Source organism: Rhinocladiella mackenziei (assembly GCF_000835555.1).
Source record: "Rhinocladiella mackenziei CBS 650.93 unplaced genomic scaffold supercont1.2, whole genome shotgun sequence".
NCBI classification, from domain to species: Eukaryota; Fungi; Ascomycota; class Eurotiomycetes; order Chaetothyriales; family Herpotrichiellaceae; genus Rhinocladiella; species Rhinocladiella mackenziei.
Window position 1 is genome coordinate 652,099 of NW_013550603.1, and position 24,606 is coordinate 676,704.

Consider the following 24,606-nt stretch of genomic DNA (forward strand, 5'->3'; position numbering starts at 1 on the left):
TAATCCATCTGTGCGAATAACACTGGTTTACCGGAGGTGTTTTGGGCGGCGTTCTTTGTTCTTCTATGTGCCGATTGACGGTGAATCTCCCCTGGGGAGCGCGTTCGCTGCGGTTGTGTGCATGTGTGTTCAGTCAGTTGCTTTGACGTCTTCCTGCACTCGTCTCATTCTCATACCCTCCCCCCCCAAAAAATAAAAACTCAGAGACTCCAAGATTCAAGATTGGTAGTTGGATGGAGATGTAAATGGAATTGATTTCAATTGGGCTTGTGACAACTCCGTTGATCTTCAATCCTCCGACATGTCTGCCAAGCCCCGACACGGTCAGACTCAGCCTCGAAAGTCATTGAAGCAGAGTCTCAAAGACGTCTTCCTGCGCCGACCGCGAAAATCCCCCAATCCCTCTCTCAAAACGGTGGGTTCAGGAATATTGCGCAAGGCCGACCCGTCAACATCATCGATCCCTTGGCTCGACGCCGCCTCATCGTGTGGCGACTGGGCGGTGAGTCAACTCAGTCTCGACGACTTCACCATCTCCCGCTCAATTCCCAACCGGTTCGAAACACCGACGCGGAAATCAACAGTCCATCGACAGTCGCTCCTGCCCGCTACCAGCCTCAGTCAATTCAATCTCCATCATGCCTACCTGCAGCCGTCGACGGTCCCTCGTCGAGCAGTCCACGAGGTCATCTCCCCATCATTCACATCGATTGTGAGCCGCGAAGCGAGTCTGGCCACTCTTTCGGCGGTTTCCAGTGCTTCCACGTTGAGGCTCCAAGAATCTCGTCAGAAACTCCTCCCCCGAGATGCGCTGCAAGACCGGACCATCCGGTCCTCAGCTCGGACCGCCACCGACCGCCAAAGTCCAAGCAACCAGGTGTCATGGCTTCACTCCCCAACAGTCAGTTCCGGGTCGGTCAGAGACATCGTTTCGAGGAGAGGAGAGCCCTTGGAACCGGACGATCCTGCGGGCGTTCGGCTGGTGGAGCACTTCAGATCCTTCTGCATCCTCGACACGGTGATACCCGGGTGCCCGGTGGTGGCCACATCTCAGGAGCTCCGGTATATCTTTGAGATTGGCGAGCACTTCTTTCTCAACAGCTGTGAATGTGAGGGGACCTCCATGGACATTGTGACCGGTCAAGATGCGGCGGGCGATCCCGTCACTCACCTGGTCCTATTTACCCCTCTTATCATTCCGAGCAGTGGTCGAAGTCGTTTCATGCTCGCCAGCCTCATTGACGTAACTCGATTCATTCATGATACCGCCTCCCTCCCCGAACTCGAGAGATCATCCAACAGCTCCACCATTGAAAGTGATCTGCGGACGCCAATGCACGATCGGTTGCCCTCCAATTGGAATTCCGCGAGGTATAAACTGTCCGCCGAAGATCTCCTGGGAGGTTGCGTTCTACCCGAAGATCGAGAAGTCCAACCACACCCGTTGGAGGAGTCTCCCGATGATGTGTGGCTGAATTTGGCCGACGAGGAAAGGAGCCGAACGTCCACGGCACGAAACACTCCTCGATCGACACCCAAAATCAGTCAGACCCCCGGATCTTCAAAGGCATCACATTCCTCAACGGCCGCCAGTACGGTCGACGAGGTATTGGAGGAGTTTATCAGGGGCTTGCAGGAGCTGTATTCGGACTTCTTCCTTTTAGGCAAATCTCCGCTTGACGATACCTTCTATGAGATCTGCAACGTCTCACCCCTGTTGTACGCCGCCAAGGATTATATTCACGGCCATCTTTCTCATACCGGACAGCATAAGATTGCTGAGCTGAGTACCCGACTTGCCCAAGGATCGCCATTCAACATGCACGTCAAATGGGGTCTTGAAGGCCTGGACAAACGTCTGTATTGTAGTCCACTGTATGGACAGAATTCCATCACGTGGATTTGCTTCCTCGTGGATCATCGAATACCAACATTGTGGTAAGGCCCGGCCGCCAGAAATCCTATACATTTCTCGCCGCGTTGTATGGTGATGTAGCTTTGCAACACAACATTGGTGATTTTTACCTTTCATCACCAATGTTCTCCGAGGGGTGGCAAAACTTCAATGTCCCGCCCCCAATTAATTCAGCACGGAACGCTCGTTTTCTTTCCAAAAGGTTATGGCAATCGACAAATCCAGCCTCAGGGAGAGCAGGGGCCACAGTTCCATGGACCATATTGATGTCAGGAGAAAAGGGGGGGAAATCCATCGTTGGAATCAAAAATTTTTTTTGGCAGCGTCACAACGTCGCAATTGGTAGGGTGGGGTGAGAGTCTCGAGCAAAGTCGAGAAGCCCCAGTGTTCCCGGAATCATCTAGGCGCTCCAGGCCCATGCCGACAGGGTACCAGGGAAGACAAGTCGAGCCGGGATTCTGCTCGGGCATGGACCGGCCTTCCTCCCAATGACGCCAACGTGTAAATAGTTACCCCTCTTAGGAACGCTCACCCGAACCCCCCCCCCCGGGACCCAGCGCCAAAAAGACTCTTACTTGCATGGAACGTTCGCTCATTTCTTCGCTCGCCTATGCGCCCGCAATGGAACGGTGGCACGATGAGTTTTAGCGAGCAATCCAACCAGCATGTCCATCCTTCCACAACTTTGATCCACTCCTATCCCCAGCCTAATGATCCAATGTCAGTGTCCGATTTGCAAGGATTTCCCCTCCTGGACTGCTACGCGGCGCCTGGTGATACTCCAGTCTTATCCGGTGGCACTCGAGATCAAGACGAAAGCATCCTTTTTCATGAACTTACTTGACATTTAAACTTCCCCGCTGTTCGCTCTTTTCCTTTTTTCTTTCTTTTTTTTTTTTTTTTTTTAACGACGCGGATAATACGAAACATCCCTTTTTAAAACTCGAAGCAATCTTCTTCTCCCTTGGTGTTGCTGACGCCGAATTTCTCTCTCGAAAATGTTCAACGAGAACTTCTCCTTCAGAGGATCATCCCCACATCCGCCTTCACTGCCCGTCAATATCGAAGAGTGGACCTCCGCAGAGATCTCTCCGTTTACATCGCGATGTTCCTCACCACATTCCTCTCGGACCGCATCGACACGTCGTGACTCTCGCTTCGACGCATACAGAAACGCCGGTGCACCTCGACATCCTTCCATCACCGCCCTAACCGCCCAACTACAATCACAGGCCCTGAACGATTCCGAAAGTCGTTCCCCCTCACCATCACCCAGCGATGTCACTTCTCCCGCAGATTCGAGCCTCGAGACAGATGCGGACGAGGGTTTCTACGACGGCCCAGACACACCCGCCACTACTCTTTCCGACTTTTCATATGATTCAAATGATGTCGACCCGACACTATGGGACCTGAGCATGTCTGACACCATGGTAGCGACATCATCTCCTCGACCGTCACTATCACTCGAAGCACAAGCGTTGTCCTCATACACGATGCGGCGAAAACAACGACAAGCCCTGGTCAGGTTACAATGCCTAGTCTCTCGAACACCAGATCTCGCCATGCTTATTGAAGAATGCCATCCAAGTTCATTACCGCTGGAGACGGATAAGGCGAGAGCATACAGTCCCAAAGGACGGAGCGGATCCACGGGCAGTACGTCGGGGTGGGGACTTGTAAACGGCACCAATAATGGACGGACACTAAAAGAGCGAAACGGTTCGGTCGCTGCGGTTAGAAAAGCCCCTAGGATGAGGAAGAGGACGAGATAATACACTTACGAATTAATTCAAGACACATTTCAACGTCTAAATTTACTTCTCCGGGTCGAGGTTCTGATCGTGGTCTTTGAGGATAATATTCTGGAGCTGACGAGAGATTATTGGCGGTGCTCACAGGGATGATAAAACCATGGCTACCGGTCACGAGTTCTCAATCCGCCCTGCTCAACGAGCCAACAGCCGATCAAAACCATCTCGAACCCATCTGTGAATGCCCAGTGAGCAGCTACCACACCTGATGGCCCAGACAGCATGGATCAAGCTGCACGAATATCACATGTTGTCGCTCACTATGTACTGTGGAGACCGTCGAATACCCATCTCACTCCTTCCGCGCCGAGAACCTATCATTCCGTAGCCTTTGAGCACTCAGACTTCGCAATCATTTATCGCAAATGCAGAAAGATAGATGTGTGCAGATCTCGATACGTCCACTCGAATGAATCGACTGACGTCGATGTACACAAGGCGGGAGCGGAGTGGGGGATCGGAGCACAAATGAGCGCGGCCTTTTTTCGGAAGACGATCTTCTGACACCAAAAAGCCACGGGTGCGACAGGACAAGGGACCACGACTGCAAGCCTGGTCGCAGCCACTCACACCACCACAACAGACAAAGCAAAGGTACGAGTATCACAAGTCAATACGTGGCTTAGACTATCGATTCCGTACGGCATGGCAATGTATGTCGTTTCATTTGGTTGCGCTTGAAGTTCTTTCAGCTTTCTCAAACACGGTTTGGTGCGGTTGGCGAGGAATGGAAAGCAGCCCAATACGAGACGCAATTTCCTCTATGCATGAGAGATTTGTTGGACGAAAATTCGATGCTCGGATAGGAACTCCGATCGCGGACGGACTGGGATAACAGTCGACAAAAGTACTGGGTATTTTCCCAGGCATGTCGATGGCAGCGATTGATTTCAGGGGAAGATGGCTGCTGATGCAGATGCCGACGTCGATATTGCATTCCGATCTGGATCTGGACCTGGACCTGATTCGTTCAACCACGCTATGTTGTTATCGGATAGACGATAGACCGACATGCAGGGGTATGATGTTGCTATCGCTACCGAAAGACAAATAGTGCTGCACTTTAGTACAGAGGTAGCGACGAAAGGCGCCCCGGGCCCTAGCCAGGTAGCTGATGTGTGGACCGTTGGACCAAGTTTCCCCCTACGCCAGGGGGATCTGGAATATGCAGTCCTCCAAACGGCACTGAGCCGAGTCTATAAAATCCACGACGGCATTTTTTTTTTTTGGTGCGTACCCCTAGGATTTTTCTCCGCTTGTTTCTTTTTTCCATATTTTCCCGTAGCAAACTAAAGTCAATGAACCCGGTAGGGCTCCTAGGGATAATATTTTGCTCTGGAGGGACATGCTACTGCATGGCGCTTTGCTCCACAAAGCAAAGTAAGCAGCAGAAGAAACTCCTTTTTTTTCCTTCTTTTTCAATAGCCGCCTGACTGGGTTACTTTGGTTTTGCGTTTGCGGCGGTCTGCGTGTAGTTGCGTTGAAACAAAAAAAGGAACTTTCCCTTGAATTTTGTTCTGCTTTTGCTTTGCATTTGGTCTCCTGCCATCCAGGACATGATCGAATATAACGGATGAAGAAAGAGCCTGGCAGTTTCCACCTAAGCGTGGGGCTCGCAGCCAGCGATGTGACCAGGTTGTCCTGTACTGCTCGAAAGACAACAACTCAAGCTCCGCAATTTATGCTTCCAACATTGTTTCTAACTTCCGTAACAGAACAGGCCCCCCTGCGAAAAGAAAATCGGATCGTGTTGACCTAACGACGGCCATGGGACGGCCATAGTAGTGTGATAGTGTGACGAAGACGCATTGCTTGACCGACGGCCCCAGAATTCAAAAACCTCACAAGACATTGACCTGATCTCGCCTGGTCGCATAGACGATGGAGCAGCTTAGCAGTCCTGTTGACTACAATCCGTACTGGTGGTGTATTGTATGGGGTATCGACTTCGGACTTCTGCAGCACGCGAACATGGTAATCCACGGGGAAAATCATCAATCAATACGCATGATCTACCATCTCATCCAGATTTGCTCCACTGGACCGGCGATCCGAAGTTATTGGGAGTGGCATAGCTTGCGGTGATCATTATTGTTTGCTTTTTCCTCCCCAGACTCGTAAATTGGCTTGCACGAGCACTTTGCAGGGTCCGTCGTTTGATGTACCTACTAGGCTGAAACTATAGGTTGTTGGGACTGTACTTGTTTTCTCTCTACCAGGGACGGTGAAGAACAAACACGTGTTGTGCTGGTCATTTCTAGGTCTGGCTCGGCATGAGTTGATGTAAACAACGATGGCGAAATCTACGGCAGCTTGACAAATTTGGTAACTCACCAGTTATGAATGGAGAGGGTCCGAGAAGCTTTGGCTTGGGTTCATATCGGTTCCGCTTGAGACTATGAGACATATCCCAAGCGGAACCGCAGGACAATGTCTGATAGCAAAAGGACTCAACTGATACCGGGCGGAGGCGCGAGATACTTGCGCTCGGTGATATCTCATTCTTCCGTTTGACCCTGATTGGTGGGTTGATATCGGACATAATATCTGAGGATGTGGTCTGGGGTGACACTCCGGAAGGAAAACTTGCCAACTTCCCGAACTGAATTTGAATCGCATCCTAGCCAGAGAAGCGCCATCAAGGGTAGTTGTTTGGCGAGTTGAATCACCCACTCAAATTTGGAAGTGGCCTGACGCGTTCTGCCACGTTCGTCAAACATGTCTGGTTTTTTGACGCCTTGAACCGATGAGAACCCTCGATTGTCCGTCGACTTCTCGGAGTCGACGCCGGCGGATTGAATGAATACAACGGCGAGCAATGACGGAAGCGATCCATGTTTAGGTCCCCTGAGTCGATGATGACTCTTCATTCGCCCGACTTCTAGCCAATGACCACAGAAGCACCAGGCAACCGCCGCGGAGGCAGGTGTTCTGGGCCAGGGGCGCGGCTCGGGAATATTCCCGTGGGCGTTAGCCGCCATCATAAAAAGTTTTACCTAAAGTCAAATTCGATGGAAATCGAAGCGAAGCGAGAACACTATGTTTCGTCAAAAGCCAAAGTGGGGTTTCACAACCCCGTGGCAACTCAGAAGCGGATGCGCTTGAGCATGCCGACGGAAGCGCACGGGCAAGATTGATGTGTATCGAAAAGACGGCCCGAGAACGGAGAGTCGAGATCGAAAGCACCAAATAGCCTAGATTGAAAAACAACGTGGATGAACGTGCGTTCGACAATCAGACGGGACAGTTTGATAGATTGTCCCTTGACCCTCGACAGTAGCACGCGGAACGGATACTTTGTGTCTCCGTCAGCTGACGAAAATAGTGGATGACATTTGATACGGGAAGAATGACAGAATTTGTCGCGCAAGGTTTGCTCAGTCATCCTCTCCCACCGGTGGCGTTGGCGAGTATCCCCCGAAGCTCGACTGAGATGTTTTCGATTATCAGAGCTATGAACGGGACAATTCTCCCTTCATTTCAATGCGGGATACGAGTCAGTGAGAATATCGTGGGAGCCTCCCCGGCCGGAGATTCGGTTGTGAACCCTCCCTTGTCAACTGCCAGCCCCTCAGGGGTACGTTTGATTGGTACGGATGTAACTGCAGATATTGAAATGACAATGTGGGCGGATACTTAAAACAAAACATGGGCTTTCCTAGGGAGGTAACATGATACTAGACCGTGGATTTGCGCATCCGCCTGTGCATAATGGTAGAAGGATCAGGGTTAGCGATCCCGAGGGCATGGGAGAAGGACATTGAACGTCTTTGTCGGCATTTGAAACCTCGGCCCAAGTTTTGACGGTTCAGCCCAGAAAACCAAGCCACAAGTGCCAGCTACAAAGTCGTGATCCATGCCCGGTGCCGGGAGGGGTGTCTGGACTTATTGCCATGGCGAATCAGTGCTCGAGCTATTGAAGCGTGCTTGGACAGACAAAAGCCCTTTGGTGAGGACACTCCACCGGCTTGAATCTCTGTCAATTCTGACGCAGACATCGTCGAAGAGATGCTGACATGGACAGCACGTTAAAAAAGGAATGTGAATTTCCATTTTCGGCCAAAGGAGCAGCTCGTTCCTTGACGAAAAGCCTGAGGGAGAGTACTGATGACCTCTTCCGTTGGAGCAACTTCCAGATCAAGGCCATCCAAATCCCTCCCATTCTTCGCTGTTGGCATTCTCCTGTTCTTCTCTCCTTTTTGCTCGCAAACTTCCCTCCACAGCACCACGCTTACGGTTTGTTTCTCGTCTCTGGTAACCACTTTGCGTGCCGATTCTTGCCTTCCGTTTCATCCGCTTAGTTTTCTCGTCATCATCTGACCGAATAGCTCGCCGAGATTCAACACCATGAAGTTTCAGGTCTTTTCTTGCTGATTTAGAGACGCCGGGGAGGGCATGCAGTAACCAAGGTTGGATTCCACTCGAGGTCGCGGTAGGACTTGAAGCCGTCATGGCTTTACCGCTGTTGGCTTCGGTGTTACTCTTCGACTTCATTTGTTGCTTCTCACTCGCGGAGATAACATTTGCGATTCCTTTGACATATTGGATATCTTCTTTGGTGTAGAAACTAACGCAGACACCCCCTTCTCTGCCCACTCTCCCTGTTCTGCCGGCACGGTGAACATACCCTGCAACTGTAGTTGGGATGTCGTAATTGACGACCACGTTGACTCCCTTGAAATCAACCCCGCGAGACAAGAGATCGGTGGTAATCAGAATCCATATCTGGCCCTGCCGAAATCGTTGCATGATGGACGAGCGGGCATGGTCAGAGAGTGAGGAATGAAGTACAGCAACCCGTGACGAACCGCCAGCCGAAACGGGGATGTCATACTGCAATTCGGTGTATAGAGATTGAGCACGGGCTATCGTTTGCGTGAACACCAGGAATGGAGGACGGAGTGGTTTTCCTAATTCTTCCGTGCCTTTGGACGATCGCACTGGTCGTGACGGGTGAAGCAACTGTCGCATGCCTAGTAGTTTCCCTGACTCGGTTGCGGTGTATGTCAATCGGTGTGAGATTGTTGGTAGGCTTGTGTCTTTCAGACCGATGATGGTACGGAGTAAGTGTGGTTGCCGACTTAGGCCTAATCTTTCCTGCCTCTCGGAAATGGTTTTAATGGCGAGTTCTTCGATATTGGACCCGATAGTTGCCGACCACATGCTGATTTGTAATGAGGGCGATGTGCATGCGGACCAGATCGTGAGAGTTTGGGAACGGAAGAGCGGATCGAGAAGGACATCGGCCTCGTCCAAGATTAGTGCTTCTATGTCCGGCAGAGAATGAGCAGGTATAGATTCGTCGTCGTCGTCCTCCCAAGATGGACACAGAATGTGGACCAGACTCAACGGTGTCGAAACCCAAATATCGGCTTTGACGGGTGGTGGCCGGTTTGTTGTAGTGTGCCGGTCCCCAGTCTCTGGAGTGTCTTGATCGTCTGAGTCTTCGCTGCTGGTTGGGGTTTGTCCTTCAAACAGTCTCATCCCTTTCTTCACGGCCGAGATTTGAACTCCTGTGTTCACACACAATTTTCGACCTTCATTTTCGATCTGAGAGACAAGTTCTTTCGTGGGTGCCAACACGATCGCTCGGGCATGCCTCTCTGCCCGGTTTCCGCCACCTCGGTGGCCTTTTGAGATCTTGTCTATCAATGGAATAAGATATGCCAAAGTCTTCCCACTCCCTGTTGGCGCGATGGTCAGAAGATCTGGTTCCGTGGACGCACCCTCGTTGGCTCCTCTCAGGAGTAATGGCAAGGTAGCAGTTTGAACTTCCGTGGGCTCGAAATAAGCCTGTTCCGTGACATTGCAAAGAAGAGCTGCATTGACGTTGTAATGACTACGTAGTTGGTCAAATGAAATTAACGGCTGAGGAAAGATGCGGGATCGCTCCTTCTGTGATTTCGATTTTCGTGATTCCGATGTCTCGCTAGCGGTTCGGAAGCGGTTCAAGTCGACTATCTTAATTTTGTGCCTTTTCTGAATATGCCGGATCTCTTCTTCGGAGAGACGAGACGGGGAATTCGGAGCAGGATTGTCTCCTGGGACATCTGAATCACGTTTTCGTTTTCGGCTAAAGATAGGGTCCAATCCGTTCTTGTTGACGAGCTGGCCTGAAGCCGATGGCAGATCTTGCGGGAAGGGATTTGAGAGTCTTGTTTTGAGGCCCGTGGACCGAGAGAGTAGCTTGAGAGCGTCCATGCCGGTCCCCGTAAAGTTCTTACTTGATAGAAGCGCGGAGCAGGAAGTCAAAAGAAGGGCGAAATTTTGACGCCAAGGAAATTTCGGCACAATATTAATCCGGTCACGACTTCACTGGCAAGCCTCCCGAGTCTCCTGCTGAGGACTCTTGAAGCGCCTTTACATCTTCCAGAGAGCAGGGTTTATGGATAAATCTTGCAAGTATTAGAGAATATGTGAGATTGCTTCTAATCCGTTCGACCACCCGTCTTCTTCTGCACCTTCTGTGGGCCTCGGGACCTATCACCTTGTCCGAACAACTTATCCCCTTAGCATGTCTTCTGTGCTCCGAACAACATTTCGTTACAACAAAGAATTATGCGGTGCTGACTGTGGCTTCGGCCGTGGCCTGTTCATCCGCCAATGATCAGCCGTTGTTGCTCTGGACGAACATCAATTACCGAGACAGGCTTACCTTCTCATTCCCCCAGACGGTATTCTTCCTACCAAGTTTTTCCTCCAACACGGCAGAGCTTCCGACGCACTTATATTTGCGGAACTGGCGTGCAGGTAGCTTGGTTTCGAACTGCATCGATCTATCAGTACTCAAACTCCTGAATTGTCCGATAAAGAGAGATTACCATCTCATCAATCTCTTCTAGGGTTCGACCTTTGACCTCTGGAAGGAAGAAGAATACCCATAGCGCCGCGATTGCGCAGGATGGGGCCCATATGTATCCGTACCGCGGACCCCAATCCAGGGAGGCAGGGTTGATGAAATATGGAGCCGTAAACGTCGTGAGCCACGCGCCAAGAAAACCGATGGCGGCCGCAAGGCCAAACGTGTAGCTTCGAAGGCGCTGTGTTGGAAGCTCGCCGCCAGAAAGCCAGGCATAAGTGGCAATCATTCCCTAAGGGAAGAGGGAAGTGTTAGCATACACTTTCCGAAAAGTAACTCGGTGTATTTACATTATAGCTCATCATGTATAAGCAAGCAAGCGCCACCAAAACTTTGCCCGTGGTCTTCGTGCCAGGGTTCTTGTCGTACGTGATGGCAATGATGAGCTGGAGAACCCCACAGACGACAAGGCCGCTCATCAGAAGGACTCTGCGGCGTCCATATCGAACGACGATGACGGAATTAATGAGGATAGCTAACAATCCCATCGTACTGAGGACACAGCTCATGCCGAATGCGTTGGAAACATGCGCCATGGCGAAAAAGTATGCTTTGTACGCTGTCATGGCAAGTTAGTCATGATTCCCCAAAGGTCGGTATGACGCCCACCGATTATGAACATGGATCCTGACGCTGCTTGCAAAGTCACGGCGCAAACAGCGAGAGTGGTCCGCCTTCGATTAACCGGATCTCGAAACATATCCCATATTCCAACCGAGCTCTTCAGTTCCTGTTCTTTCTCGATCGCAGTTCGAATGACAATTGCTTCAGAAGCAACGTCAGCACCATCTGGTCTGAGCCACGTGAGTGACTTGATCCCATCCTCATGTCGACCTTGTAAAATGAGCCAACGGGGACTTTCCGGAATGAAGAACATTGCCAGGGTCAGGAAAGCGGGGACGATGTAGATAATTCCAAGCGGTATAAGGTATGCAGACTTGTCGGGTCGTTTGGCGGTAGCCCAGTCAATGATAGTCCCGATGAGCGTTCCCTAAGCTTTATTTAGAACTGTACGTGTCCCGCATTGTGATCTTGAGAATGGACATACGAATGAGGTAAAGAATTGAAAGGCAGATAAGAAAAGGCCACGGTATTTGGCGGGGCTGCACTCTTGGATGTAGAGTTGAGAAAATGTCATGAAGTAGCCATTTGCCAGTCCAATAATTAGCCGTCCAGCATATAAAGCTGCGACATCTGTGGTGGCCATCATGATAATGTTGGCGACACAGCAGAGAAAGCAGGCAAGCCAAAGACACTGCCGCCGTCCAAGCTTGGCAGCAGCAAATCCCGCAGCTCCAGAGCTGATAAAGGCTCCCAGCGTCATCAAGGAGGAGATCAACTGCTGGCGCACGGTGGAGATATTCCAGCCAATGGCAGTTTCCGGTGCTCTGTATCCATATACCTTATCCAAAACGTCAATTGAGACATCACTGGTTAGAAATAGTCCGAAAACGAACCTGGAGAAAACCGGGCATGGCTTGCAATCCGCCAATCAATCCAAAGTCAACACCATACTGGAAAGGAGACAAAGTCACAATAGCACAAGCAACAAAACAACGCCAATTGGCCGCGATGCCATCTTGCTTTCCTGCCGCCATTGTAATGCAGGTCAATATTCCTCGCTCAACTCAGGCTCGCAAAGAGAAAATGAGCGATGTCTTCCCAACAAATAGTCCTTGGGGCCGTGGGAGTTGATCCTCATCATAATTGCCGAACGGCGAGCCAAGTATTTGGCTGCGACAACGAACAACCTCCACTGCGAATGGGTATCTAAGAGAGGACGCACAAGCTCCATAGAAACATGTCTTTCAGATATTTAACACCCTTGGCAATAACTCCAACTATGTGGAGGAGCGGCGGGGACCCCACAACCCCAAGGCTAGCCATGACCAGGAGCGCGGTGGATTATCAACTGCCGAATCGTTGGTGCCAATGTTTGATCCACAAGTCATGGGATCTGTAATTCCAGAATATGTCAGATATGTTCAGAAGTGCCGTGTGCTCAGGTGTGCCCCATACGCCTTCCGATCTCGTGGGAGTATCTCAGACCGCATTAGTCGGCATGATAGCGTCTTTGGCCAGGAGTGAGATGAGATAAGAACATGGTTGAGTCACCGGTGCTAGAGAAAAATTGTTCAGCAGAATGGAGGCTTTTTAAAAAAGTGTGAGCACGGGTCAATAGATATTTGACATTTACACGGAGAAACTTAAATCCGATAAGGTCTTGGCGGCTTTACCGGTTTTGCTCTGCGCCGGGGGCCAAGTTTCCATCATGGTGATTTCTCCAATCCAAACTCTGCCAATTTTTTCGAGCATCACGACGACTCAAAATGGCAAATGGACGCATCGGACAGCTTGCCCCCGATCCGTCTGAAGTCCTCACTCCACTAGTTGAAGACCCGCAGCTAGCTTCATCATGGTGATAGGCTTCTTGGTTCTCACCTCGATTCCCACTGTGACCGGTGTGGCGCAAGCCATCTCTGCGCAGAAGACTCGAAACGAGCGTCAAGAGGATGAGAAACGAATGAAAAAGTTTCATATTGATGTCTATTGCGAAGCGGAAAGTTCGCGTACCAAAGAGATTCAGGACAAAAGGCTCGTTCTAAGGGATGACCGGGTGTGGATAGGACCGCATAAAGCCCTCAATCCATGCCTGGAAGGTTATGTTGCCGAGGCCTTTTACATCGAGTATCCGGACAACGAAGTAAGCGATCCGAGGCTGAGAAGCGAAACAATTCCGCATCTGTTGCTGACAAGTCTCGCTCACCAGCGAGTTCCAGTACCGATCGGCCTAGTCAGTCAAGTTCAAGATGATCCTCCGCTGTTGAATTGGATATACGTGGACAGGGACACGATGGAGCTGAAGTACGGGAACAAATCGGCCAGCATAGACCACCATGTTGGCCCATGGGACTGGACGGGGAACGAGGAAAGCATAACATTTGATGAAGCTGAAGGGTTCACCGCGGTTGAAGATCCCAATACACACCAGTGGCGGATATATTACGACATGGATAATGATGGCCTGAGCAGATTCGTACCGAAAGGGAGGCAGAAAATCCCGGTCAGTTTGGAGAGGACGCTGCTCCCAGGAGCGTAGAGCGGACATCCTTCTCATGTATAATACAGTAGTAGATTTATTTTTCCGCATATCAGCCTTACCCCCCTGGGAACATAATATACGCCTTAGTTTCAGTTGAGGCTTGACTCTACTTTAAGCAAACTGAATACAGACACATGCACGAAGCAGCTCACACTCCCCTACTCTCAAGATCTCATAATTAAACTTTCACCATCTGGTCTGCACGCACCATCATTGTGGGAATCACGGGACTATCGACTTGCCGGACACCATTCAACAATCTCAGGAAGAACATTTTCAATTCACTTCTTCCCGTTCTCTTGTAGCTACGAACGTCAGGCTGCGACATGTAACATGACAGCTCACGCGCCATTCTCGTGGTTTGCCTTTCTTTCATTTCAGAACTCCTCACATCACGACAACCAAAGCTGGCATGGATCAAACTCGATGGGAGCTGATTGGGAAGAGAGGTCGCTGGCAAATTCGACAAATCAACCCTTACACCGATGGTGACCAACGTCACTGGCCTCCTCGGCCTTATCGACCAAGCTCTGAAGAGCGGTACTTGATTCAACTTGGAAAGGCTTGGGCGCAGAAAGACGAACTTGATGAGCCAGGTAAAGGACATCCTGAGTGAACACGTCGCCTCAATTCCCCATGTCTTTGCCTCTTGACAACGTGAATTGTCAACCGGTCTGATCACGCTTACAGGCGTCGAGTATTATCTGAACAAGCTGCCCGACGGCTATGCTTTGTTTGAATTAGACCAGCCTAGTGGAAATCAGGTTTACAAAAGACTCTTTGGACATCCTTCCGGAAAATTCTACGACTCGATTGTCAAATTCCAAATCCATTTCTTATGGCTCATGTCAGGCATGCAAGGCATTTGCAAATGTGTGCACTGCGGCAATCCCAAACTCCGAACCATCATTTCACGGAATCGCCCCCAAGTTGAACACGTTGTGCGGAAATTCGAGAAAAGAAGAAACACCACTGGAGTTGAGAGTGAGACTTCGACAAGATCAAACTCCACCAACGGCCGTGGCCTGGGTGCTCCCTCGACCAGGCCACAACGCCAAATCAAAGCCGCGGGGGCTCCATACGCCACAGATGAGGAAGGAGTCGAAGATGTCTTCAAAGATTATCTCAAGAGACTTGAAGCAGCCAAGGGAGGAAAGAAGGGTATCGAGGACGATATAAGAGAAGTCAACTCCATGGACTGGAGAGCCGAGCATGCTTGGGACGGTTACGGAATCGATCAGATCGAGCACAGCCTGACTGTGATTAAGCTCCAGCATTCTTTCATACCTCGACTCGGCGAACTTGTCTTGTGGTGTCCGAACTTCCTTGGTCAACACTACCTCATGCTTGATAAAGAGAAACTGGAATTCAAGTTCTATTCTTTCGACCAGAAAAGCTTCCACGGCTTCCCGGAATGGAGAGGCGGGGTCATTGCTGCGGTTCCGTCCGCGACGGCACTCGATAAACCTATTGACTTTCCTGATATTCAGAATCTGCCAGGCAAGCGAAATTCTCTCAATGCCGCTGGGTTTCGTGTTGAGACGTTCCCAGACCCAAATGATGAAATCGACAAAAAAGCATCGAAACAATATCGCTACGTGCCCATGCGAAATATTCGCCCGTTGAGTCATTGGCAAATGCTCCTCCGTGGCATCCCCCGAGACAAATGGCACCCATCAATCGAGTCGGCCTTGACGTGCATGACGAGTCTGTCGCTACTTGAGAAGTGGTGGTTCAACGGAGGCTGGCCATATGCGAGCATTTGGTGCAAGGGCATCTATCTAGGATCAGAACTTGTCATTATTGGTGACACTGTTCGACTTGCGCCCCAGCCTACCCCATCCAGCAAGCGGCGGGAGTGCACAGATGTCATGGTTGTGGATTCCGTCCGGCTGAATCTTCTCAACATCAGGGCGGAGCATACCATGCCAGAGTCACCTGTGCTATCATCAGCATCATCAATCACGCTTGTGGGAAGAGCGTACACACTTGACATTCGCCGTCACTACCAGATGCAAGGAAAGGATCCTGATGCGGACCAAATTGATCTTCCATCCCCTGTGCCTCTAGAAGAGGTCAAGACCGTATTCCGACCGGTCGGTACCGGAGAATACGGCTCCTGGTATCATCTCCACGGTCCCCGTCAGCGATATGAGGTATCCTACGACCAAGTCCTGGGCAGATTATACGAAGCCGATGCTGTCAAAATTTGGACCGGACTATTGCAGTTCAACCCTGCCCCGGGTGAAAAGCCAAACATCAAACCAGGCTTGACTTTCGATGTTGGCGCCATCGAGGAAGGCCGCAGATATGCAACTCAAGCTGACAAGAGACTCGAAGAGGCGGAAAAGGGTGAAGTGCTATGGTTTTGGGCAGACACAAGAGCCGAAGCACTGGATATCGAAACCATCAATGGATGTGAAGTCGGGAGATACAACAACATCCGAGATCCACACACCCTGGAGGAGTGGAAGATGAAGCTCAAAGTTCTAAATGGCCAGCAAGTGACATCAGACTTGTTTCAGTGCACTTCGAGCTATCCTTCGCTTACAGGCGCACCGAGAAGGAGGCCACCCGGATCAAAAGTTGTCAATGGCAAACTCATCAAACCAAGGAACGAAGGATACGACGAGGCGGTGGCGGGAAACCGGCCGGAACCTCAGTCAACACCAAGACACAAGAGCAGCCAACTTGCAGGTGCGGCCCTCATATCAACAGATGAAGAAGACGAGGTTTTCGAAGATGCCGGGGAGGAGTTTCTTTCGGAGGTGGAAGGTAATTTAAGACATGCTGGCGTCCGAAAACAAAGTCCAACAACACCCAAGCAGAGGCAGACTCGAACAAAGGCGCAAATCATGTCAAACGATGAGGTTTATATTTCTGGTGACGACGATGAGTGGTATAACGAACCGCTACCGCTGGCGAGGGGGGGAACAGAGGAAACCGAAGGTGGGGATTATGACCCTCGCTCTGAGGATGTGAAAAAGGACTCTGAATAGCAAGGTTTGTCTCCGGCAGTGTTACAAAACAGTTGGTCGAGGATCGATGTAAAGGTGGATACCACCGGCGTGGCCATATTGGAGTAATAATGATATTGGAGTCCACAACGAAACGGAACCACCTCGAGCCTAAGTATGCAGTTGCGACGAGCCATAGAGAGAGCTCAAGAGTTCAATCAAAGGCTGTCGAAGCCTTATGTCAAGCGTGACTCCGGCCAAGACGCCAAGGACAGTGCCTATAAAACGGCCACGTGTATAAACGCGGGAAGCAAACATGCCAAGTTACAAACACGTGATATCAAATCGGTATACCTACCATTTCAGTACCCAGCCTGGAAAAGGTTCTTGGCTCGCACAACTAATTTTCCAGGCGAAAGTTGCACCGTCTTTGACTTTGAGGTCGAAATTGACAACCTCGACAGGACCATCTCTTCACCCTTACAACGCTCAAGATGGTACGGAAGATGCCCTACCCCGTGCCTGATCTCTCGAGAAATCTCATAGACCAGCAGAAAGACTGACAGATCAACAATAGGTCCGTTACGCCCCCGGCGACCGGATCCCAAGTGCCAAATCGGCTCGAAGCCGTGGCAGTTACTTGCGCGTGTCCTTCAAGAATACCCGTGAGACTGCTCAAGCCATCAACGGCTGGAAACTCCAGCGTGCCGTTAAATACCTCGAAAATGTCAAGGAATTGAAAGAAGCTGTGCCAATGCGCAGATATGCGGGCAGCATCGGTCGAAGCGCACAAGGTATGCGAGATTGAAACAGAGAGAAAACGGGAACGATGAGGATTTGGAGATTGTGCTTGAAAGACAAAATTGGCGATGTACAGCAAGAGATGGATTTGTCAATCCGATATTAGAATCCACCATCAGATCTATGCTACCATGAATGGCGTGAAAAATCAATGCTAATATTTCTCTCTCCGCAGGCAAGCAATTTGGTGTCTCTAAGGCCCGCCATCCCATCAAATCAGCCGAATTCCTTCTGGGACTCCTGAAGAACGCCGAAGCCAATGCCGACACCAAAGGCCTCGACACCTCCAACTTAATCGTCAAACACATCCAAGTCAACCAAGCCCCGAAGCAGCGACGTCGCACATACCGTGCTCATGGCCGTATCAACCCTTACATGTCCAACCCATGCCACATTGAATTGATCTTGACGGAAGGAGAAGAGGTCGTTACCAAGGCCGAGGAATTGGGTGTCGCCAAAGGAACGAGATTGAATGCGAGACAGCGAGGTGCCCAGAGACGGAGAGCTATCACTTCCTCCTAAGAAGATGGATGGTGTTTCTTTGCGCGTTGATACGACAAGGAAATTTTCGGTTGGGGGAGGTTAGTTAATCACAAGAGACCTCTCCAAAATGGCAATTGGGAGTTCAAGAAGTCAAATGGCGAGACTATGAGGCAAGATCTGCAGGAGCCCGGTTCATGTCGACCGAATTTACTTCCGAGACCGGCTTCAGCAGCTGGGCGGATGATGCTTCGTTCGACGTGTATCAGATTTTCTCAGCAGCATCAAAAAAGACAAATTCCTGAATGACCCAACTCCACTTCGTTACCCTTTTCCTGTCCGTTGCGAGCATACCGATTCGATATTTTGACATGCCTAGATAAATAGTGCTCCTGCAGACGAATCCCTAAATCGATAGGCTGATAGTAGGAGGACTCGCTTTCTAACTATAATTCAGCCTTACCGTCCAAGACGACTGACACATGGGCCTTATATGGCAATCAATTCAAAGGTTCGACTCCAAGATGGCATTGAACCCCGTGTCGACAGCAACCCACACCAGAGCCGACCAATCAATGACCCTGGCCATTTCCCATTCTTCCACCCGTGCCAGGATCTCTGTCGCTCTAGAAGAACCACTCAAATCAATGATCCCATCTGTCTCATCTCCTGAATTCTTTTTTGTCATCTCAAAAAAGCAACAATGGCTGCACACCCAAGCGACAATCCCTCAATCGGGACCGGGGAAAGATAAAGAGCGGCCTGAATACCCCAGTTACGATTCGATGAAACGCCTGTTCGATAAAAAAGACGACACTCCGTGGATGGAACCCAGCCCACTCCCCTTTCCACAAACAAGTTGTCCCACACACGAGAGACGAGCTGATCCACCTTCCACTACACTACGTCTGGCAAGAGATGACATTGGGTTGGCGCACCGAAATGAGCAAGGGAAAGCAGCTGGGAAGAGGCACGATGATAAGAATGATCTACGGGATGATCTGGTTAGAAGTCAAATGTTGTCCACGTGGAATGTGGAAGATCTGAACAAAAGCCCAAGCCTAGGACGCGACAAGGCTCTACCAAAGATGAGATACGTTGATGAAGCAGTATGGGTTAAGTAAGTATCGATGAGGCTTCAGCAGCAGCAGGGGGATAAGAGCATGGAGCAGAGAGATGGACAATGAGGATGCACCTGAAGCAAGCGTTGATTTGAGCTGTTTTTGCTCCAAGAAGGAATGACAGGAGAGACAGAGACAGGCAAGAAGACGTTTTGAAGCAATTCAGGCACAAATTTCAATCGTGTTTGAGACTGACTCGCGGCTAATGACCAAAGCATCGGGAGGGTGATTCATACTCTCTTCATTGCATTTGCCGCTTATACTCATACAGTATCGACCTCGGCCTACGCCGTATGGGGCACAAAGGCTCCATCTTCTGCCTCCGCGTCTATCCTCGTGGCATCGACATGGTCCTTGACCAACCCCCCGGACTTGAACCCGTAGAGCTCGCTCTCCGTGCCTCGATCAGACAAGCGTACGAACAATCAGGCGCGCCTGACATGTGTGATATAACTGAGCCAGCGAGGAGCATCTGGTCGTCTACGTTGCATTCGCTAATTCGGGGGATGATTTTTCCAAGCGCCGGCCTCGGCAGTTCCAGAATGCCCAGAATAAGACGAATAAGATCAACAAGGGCCGAGATCCTTGGAAGAAGACTTTGCTCTATACGGACAATTAACTGATAACGCTGCCTTGTGGGGCACATGGGGGCCCGGCACACACCATACCGCAAGCAGCGTATTAAATGTTACTCTGCCGAGGTCGGTGTGGTATACGTTGCCCCATTCGCGGGATTTTGTCATGATTTACCCGACTAGCCTTGATGTCTATGCCCTGAATGGGATAGACCATCACCAGCAATACTGAGCGCAGGTGAGCACCAGGTCGACAGCCAACCTCCCCAGTCTCCGCAAGCCCCCCTGGGAGGTCGGCGTGCTCTAGAACTCACGATATTTGTGTGTTAAATCCCCAAGTTTGGGAACAGCATTTGTCCGATTTAAAATCTCTGTTTGTTCCTGGTCGGTTGCAGTCTAGTCCTCTTCTACCATTCCAACTCAAATCGTTCCCATCGTCAAAATGGCCGAAAAGAACGAGAACCAGAGGCACTACGAATATGGTAACGATGAAAAGCAAATTGGTATCGAGCCAACTCCCTCCCCAGATACCCAAGACGGCCTTCGCACTGTTGACGCGGGCCTCCCTGCCGACCAAGTAATTTACGACCAACTCGAAGCCAGAAGAGTTCTGAGGAAGGTTGACTACCGCATCATCCCTTTGCTGACTCTTTTGTACCTGTGAGTGCATGCCGTACTTGTCGCCCATGGGCTCCCGCTGACACGTGCAGCCTGGCATATATCGATCGAAGCAATCTTGGGAATGCAAAGATCGCCGGCATGTTCGAGGATTTGGAGTTGTACGGAATGAAATACAACACCGCCTTGACCGTCTTCTTCGTCCCCTACTCGCTCTTCGAAGTGCCCAGCAACATTGTTCTGAAGTTGATCCGCCCATCCATTTGGATATCCATTATCTGCTTTGCCTGGGGTCTGGTGATGACCTTGATGGGCCTCGTCACCAGTTATGGAGGACTCGTTACTGCTCGTTTCTTCCTTGGTGTGGCAGAAGCCGGTTTCTTCCCAGCCGCGACCTACCTCCTGACCATCTGGTACAAGCGATATGAGGTTCAACGTCGTATGGCCGTCTTCTACGCGGCGGCCTCCCTCTCCGGCGCCTTCTCTGGCCTCCTAGCTTTCGCTATCGAAAAAATGGACGGCATTTCCGGGCTTGCCGGGTGGAAGTGGATCTTCATTCTAGAAGGCCTCGCTCCCATCGCGGTCTCCTTCACTCTATATTTCCTCCTCCCTGACAAACCCGAAACGGCAAAATTTCTTACCAAAGAAGAGCGGGAATTTATTGTCAACCGTATCGCCCTTCACACCGGTTCCGGCCGCGGCAGAGTGACCAATGCTGATAAGATCCAACTCCATCATATCAAGGATGCTTTCAAAGAGTGGAAGACCTGGATGGCCATCATCCCCTTCTGGGCCTGCAGTATTGGCACATACGGCTTCACTGCCACGGTTCCTTCGGTGATCAAGGAGATGGGTTACAGCTCAGCAAACGCACAACTCATGACCATTCCCATTTACGTGGCTGCTATGATCGCCACGGTTGTTGTCGCTTTCTGGTCCGATAAAGTCCAGCAACGTACTCCTTTCCTCATGGGTGGCTTCGCCATTGCCGTGGCAGGATTCATCGCCCAACTCGCCATTCCGCACCCTAAATACTCAGGCGTGACATATTTCTTCCTCTTCCTTGTGGCGATTGGATTATATTGCCCATTTACATGTATAGTCACCCTGATCGGAAACAATCTTGCTCCCTCCTCCACGCGTGCAGTTGGCATGGCCCTCTTGATCTCCGTGGGTAATATGGGTGGTATCTGTGGGAGCAACATCTACTACGCATCGCAAGCCCCCAAGTACCAAACCGGCTTTGGAACCTGTTTGGCCATCTGTGTGCTTGGAATCATTGCAGCCTTCATTCTACGCAAGGCATATCAAGCTGAGAACAGGAAGAGAGATGAGCTTCTTGCACATGAGGGTGAGGAGACCATTAAGGCCAAATACACTGAACAAGAGCTCTTGGATTTGGGTGACAAGAGCCCTTTCTATCGCTACACGCTTTGAGCTACGAATTGCCAATTTGTGGTGAGAATTCGAAGCAAAGCGCATGGAGAGGAGGAGGAAAAAAAAAAAAAAAAAAAAAAAAAAAGATGCATGTCATACCATCTCCCTGGGCAATTTGATAATTTCATAGTGTGCTCCGACAATGGAGTACATAAGTCACAGAACTTATGCATACCTTGTGCATGCAAGAACACGTGAATCTAAAGAAGTCGGCTAGAGGTCTGAGAACAGCTTCAATTGTTTCCAGATGATAGATACAACATCACAATAGGTTCTGTCAGGCGGATCCGCCATACCGAGTGGAATGGATAGTTGAATTCCGCAATATTGCAGGAACGAATACATGATCCAAATCGATCGAGAAGAAGCTCTCTCGACTTGTGCGTATATGCAAGAGATGTGCCGCAAGCCGTGGACATTGACGAAGGGTGAAAGCACGTATTGATGGCCATGATAATGGTGTGGCGGGCACTTTGACACAATGAATGGCGATAAAAGAGGGAGAATACGCACAATCCAATTCCAACATCTTGAAGTATGGTAAGGGCGAGGCGGATGAGAAGCCATGATGTTGTGCCCAGGAGGATGCCATATGAACGCAAGACTTGGAAATTTTGTGAAAACAAGTGCAACTTGCAATACCATGGATTTTCATTATGTTACATGCATTCCCCATGGCTATGCTCATACCATCGCTCCCCCCGTCAAATTACTAGCAAAACCCGATATATTTGGATGTTTTTCGACGCCGCCACGATGCACCTCCGTCTATCTGTCTGCCTTGATAGTAACAAAGGCCTTGACCACGGTGCTCGATCTCACATGTCCATCTGGTGTGCTTCTCCTCGCAGTAATGTGTGGTGTCATGCCCAGGGTCACAGTCACACCCATTGCTTCCAGCTGTTGAGGGGGATTGATGTTTTTGAATTGTTCTCTCTGTTCCATGGTATCTGCCTTGAAATGTGCACCGACTTGTGGTGTGTCGAACCGGTATTCGTCGACTCCGGTATACATGAGCTGTGCCAGGTGATGTGCCTCAACCATCAGGCTCAGAAGATCTTCCCAATCTCGAGACGACTTTTGGTGCATCATAGGCTTGAGGATGGCCCAGAGTTCATTGCCACGTGCCCTCGAAAGCTTGTCGACGAACCCTCGGAAATTTGGGTTGTGTTTGAGCGACGCCATCTGCCGTCCGATGGTGCTGAGAAGCTGATATTTGACTTGAGCTGGTGTGGCTGCATGATTGAGTTAGCAGATGCTGATCAGGACCGGAGATGGCGATACTCACACTGATAAATTTGGGCCCGAGTCGACTCAATGATCTGATCAACTTTTGAATCAAAGCCCGCGAAGCAATCATGCTTCAGGATATTCTTGATAATCCATTGCACAATGATCTTTGTCACCAAGCAATATCGGAGGTATGGCGTCGACATGAACTGGAAGGCCGTGGCAGTTGTAGCAGCTTTAAGAAGCCTGTCTTTGACTTCTTGTGGCAATGCTTGGTCCTTCGCCGTACTGGGAAAGTTGACATGAGAGAACGCATAGATCTCTGACATATGGATGACTTTTTTAAATTGTTCTTGGACTTCTTGTGGCAATCTGACGCCTGGCGTCTTGTCCATAGCCGTGGGATTTTCAGGGAATGGAGGCGGCGGTTGTAGTCTGGCGGTTGACATGCCTCGATTGTTTCTGGTCCCTGATCCCCCATGGCTGCCATTGCTTGGTGTCTCCGGTGTCTTTTGGAATCCCGGGTTTGTGCTGAATGGTCTCATGGGATCTGGAGGTCCATAAGGGGTCCCTGGTCCCGGCTGTGGCATTGGCGTTGGTGAGAATGGCCGTATCATTTCTCCCCGGTGATGCTGGCTGATCATTGACTGACTCCATGGCTGCTGGTCGAGATTTCCACCAAAAGGAGGCTGCATAGGGCCAGCCTGGGGCAGTGGCGGTGGAGGAGGCAGTGGTCCCATGAGCTGGTTCAGTGGCGCGTTGTTGAGGTATCCTGGTGGAGGATGCGGTGCCAGAGGGAAATTTGCACGTGATCCAGGCATCACGCCAAATTCCTGGGTCTCAACACGTCCATGCGGCGTAGCATAGTGTTGTTTTGGGTTGGAGATGGCTTCGCTCTGTGTCTTGATTGTCATCTCCTGTCTGCGGATTGTCTCCTTCAACCGGCCCATCTCGGCCTCTGTTTGCCTCAGCTGTTGCTGGAGGCTTGCAATCTCCTGATCTTTGATGGATGTTTCTATCGCAGACATCGGAGTGGTGGCTCGACTGTGCGTTTGCTGTTGCAGCTCCTGCTGCATTCTGGAGTGAGACTGCTCTAGATGGAGCAGTCTCGCCTGTGCTTGCGACGGCGATGAGACAGAGGCCCCGAAGGGCATGTCCATGCCATAATATGACATGTCTCTTGAAAAGAGATATAAGTCGCACTGATGGCGGGTAGAGGAGGCCAACGGCGACGCCACCGATGAGGTTGGTGTGTGCGACGGAGACTGAATGAGGATAGAGAATGCTATCGGAGCCGTCACAGATAAGGCGAGCGCGGTATGATTGTATGAAATTTTGAAGGTGTGAATTTGACCACCCGTGAACAACTCTCACTTGCTCTAGATAGTGCGCTGACTTCGGACCGCAGATCGGTAGGCAGAGAATTATGAAATGGAGGATCGAGGAGCAGAAGAACGACTGCCTGCAGGAAGAAGACGTGTTCGCCCAGCAAATAAATTTGAGCACTTGAATTGCTCTAAAGAAAAGGATTTCTGAGAAGAGAAGGAGTCAGTAACAGGGCCTTATAGACATATGATGCCAAGGCCACCCTGGACGACGTCGACACGGCCGCAGGCAGTTGAGGTCCCAATAATGGCCTTCTCTGCCTGTTTGTGATTGCTGTTGTCTTTTGCACCGACTTTTCTTTGTCTTTCTC

At 50.5% G+C, this 24,606-nt stretch overlaps 10 protein-coding genes across 10 annotated transcripts; 7 read left to right on the forward strand and 3 right to left on the reverse strand.

Moving 5' to 3' along the window:
* Positions 1-301: 301 nt before the first annotated feature.
* Z518_02034 (uncharacterized protein) lies at positions 302-1,942 on the forward strand (the record flags this gene model as incomplete). Its single annotated transcript, XM_013419063.1, has 1 exon — positions 302-1,942. One exon carries the CDS (start codon positions 302-304, stop codon positions 1,940-1,942), a length of 1,641 nt encoding a protein of 546 aa, XP_013274517.1.
* Positions 1,943-2,913: 971 nt separating this feature from the next.
* On the forward strand, positions 2,914-3,690 carry Z518_02035 (uncharacterized protein; the record flags this gene model as incomplete). The annotated part of the gene is made up of 1 exon (XM_013419064.1): positions 2,914-3,690. One exon carries the CDS (start codon positions 2,914-2,916, stop codon positions 3,688-3,690), a length of 777 nt encoding a protein of 258 aa, XP_013274518.1.
* Positions 3,691-7,866: 4,176 nt separating this feature from the next.
* Z518_02036 (uncharacterized protein) lies at positions 7,867-9,930 on the reverse strand (the record flags this gene model as incomplete). Its single annotated transcript, XM_013419065.1, has 1 exon — positions 7,867-9,930. One exon carries the CDS (start codon positions 9,928-9,930, stop codon positions 7,867-7,869), a length of 2,064 nt encoding a protein of 687 aa, XP_013274519.1.
* A 355-nt stretch (positions 9,931-10,285) lies between these two features.
* Z518_02037 (uncharacterized protein) lies at positions 10,286-12,186 on the reverse strand (the record flags this gene model as incomplete). Its single annotated transcript, XM_013419066.1, has 7 exons — positions 10,286-10,318; positions 10,385-10,495; positions 10,551-10,820; positions 10,879-11,147; positions 11,198-11,579; positions 11,637-11,990; positions 12,046-12,186. 7 exons carry the CDS (start codon positions 12,184-12,186, stop codon positions 10,286-10,288), a joined length of 1,560 nt encoding a protein of 519 aa, XP_013274520.1.
* Positions 12,187-13,004: 818 nt separating this feature from the next.
* On the forward strand, positions 13,005-13,688 carry Z518_02038 (uncharacterized protein; the record flags this gene model as incomplete). Its single annotated transcript, XM_013419067.1, has 2 exons — positions 13,005-13,292; positions 13,359-13,688. 2 exons carry the CDS (start codon positions 13,005-13,007, stop codon positions 13,686-13,688), a joined length of 618 nt encoding a protein of 205 aa, XP_013274521.1.
* A 415-nt stretch (positions 13,689-14,103) lies between these two features.
* On the forward strand, positions 14,104-16,690 carry Z518_02039 (uncharacterized protein; the record flags this gene model as incomplete). The annotated part of the gene is made up of 2 exons (XM_013419068.1): positions 14,104-14,287; positions 14,382-16,690. The coding sequence occupies 2 exons, from the start codon at positions 14,104-14,106 to the stop codon at positions 16,688-16,690; spliced, it is 2,493 nt and encodes an 830-aa protein (XP_013274522.1).
* Positions 16,691-17,142: 452 nt separating this feature from the next.
* Z518_02040 (60S ribosomal protein L17) lies at positions 17,143-17,971 on the forward strand (the record flags this gene model as incomplete). Its single annotated transcript, XM_013419069.1, has 3 exons — positions 17,143-17,166; positions 17,226-17,442; positions 17,625-17,971. 3 exons carry the CDS (start codon positions 17,143-17,145, stop codon positions 17,969-17,971), a joined length of 588 nt encoding a protein of 195 aa, XP_013274523.1.
* A 482-nt stretch (positions 17,972-18,453) lies between these two features.
* Z518_02041 (uncharacterized protein) lies at positions 18,454-19,669 on the forward strand (the record flags this gene model as incomplete). Its single annotated transcript, XM_013419070.1, has 3 exons — positions 18,454-19,049; positions 19,322-19,465; positions 19,513-19,669. 3 exons carry the CDS (start codon positions 18,454-18,456, stop codon positions 19,667-19,669), a joined length of 897 nt encoding a protein of 298 aa, XP_013274524.1.
* A 398-nt stretch (positions 19,670-20,067) lies between these two features.
* Z518_02042 (uncharacterized protein) lies at positions 20,068-21,680 on the forward strand (the record flags this gene model as incomplete). The annotated part of the gene is made up of 2 exons (XM_013419071.1): positions 20,068-20,285; positions 20,336-21,680. 2 exons carry the CDS (start codon positions 20,068-20,070, stop codon positions 21,678-21,680), a joined length of 1,563 nt encoding a protein of 520 aa, XP_013274525.1.
* A 768-nt stretch (positions 21,681-22,448) lies between these two features.
* On the reverse strand, positions 22,449-24,085 carry Z518_02043 (uncharacterized protein; the record flags this gene model as incomplete). Its single annotated transcript, XM_013419072.1, has 2 exons — positions 22,449-22,915; positions 22,969-24,085. The coding sequence occupies 2 exons, from the start codon at positions 24,083-24,085 to the stop codon at positions 22,449-22,451; spliced, it is 1,584 nt and encodes a 527-aa protein (XP_013274526.1).
* Between the last annotated feature and the right edge of the window lie 521 nt (positions 24,086-24,606).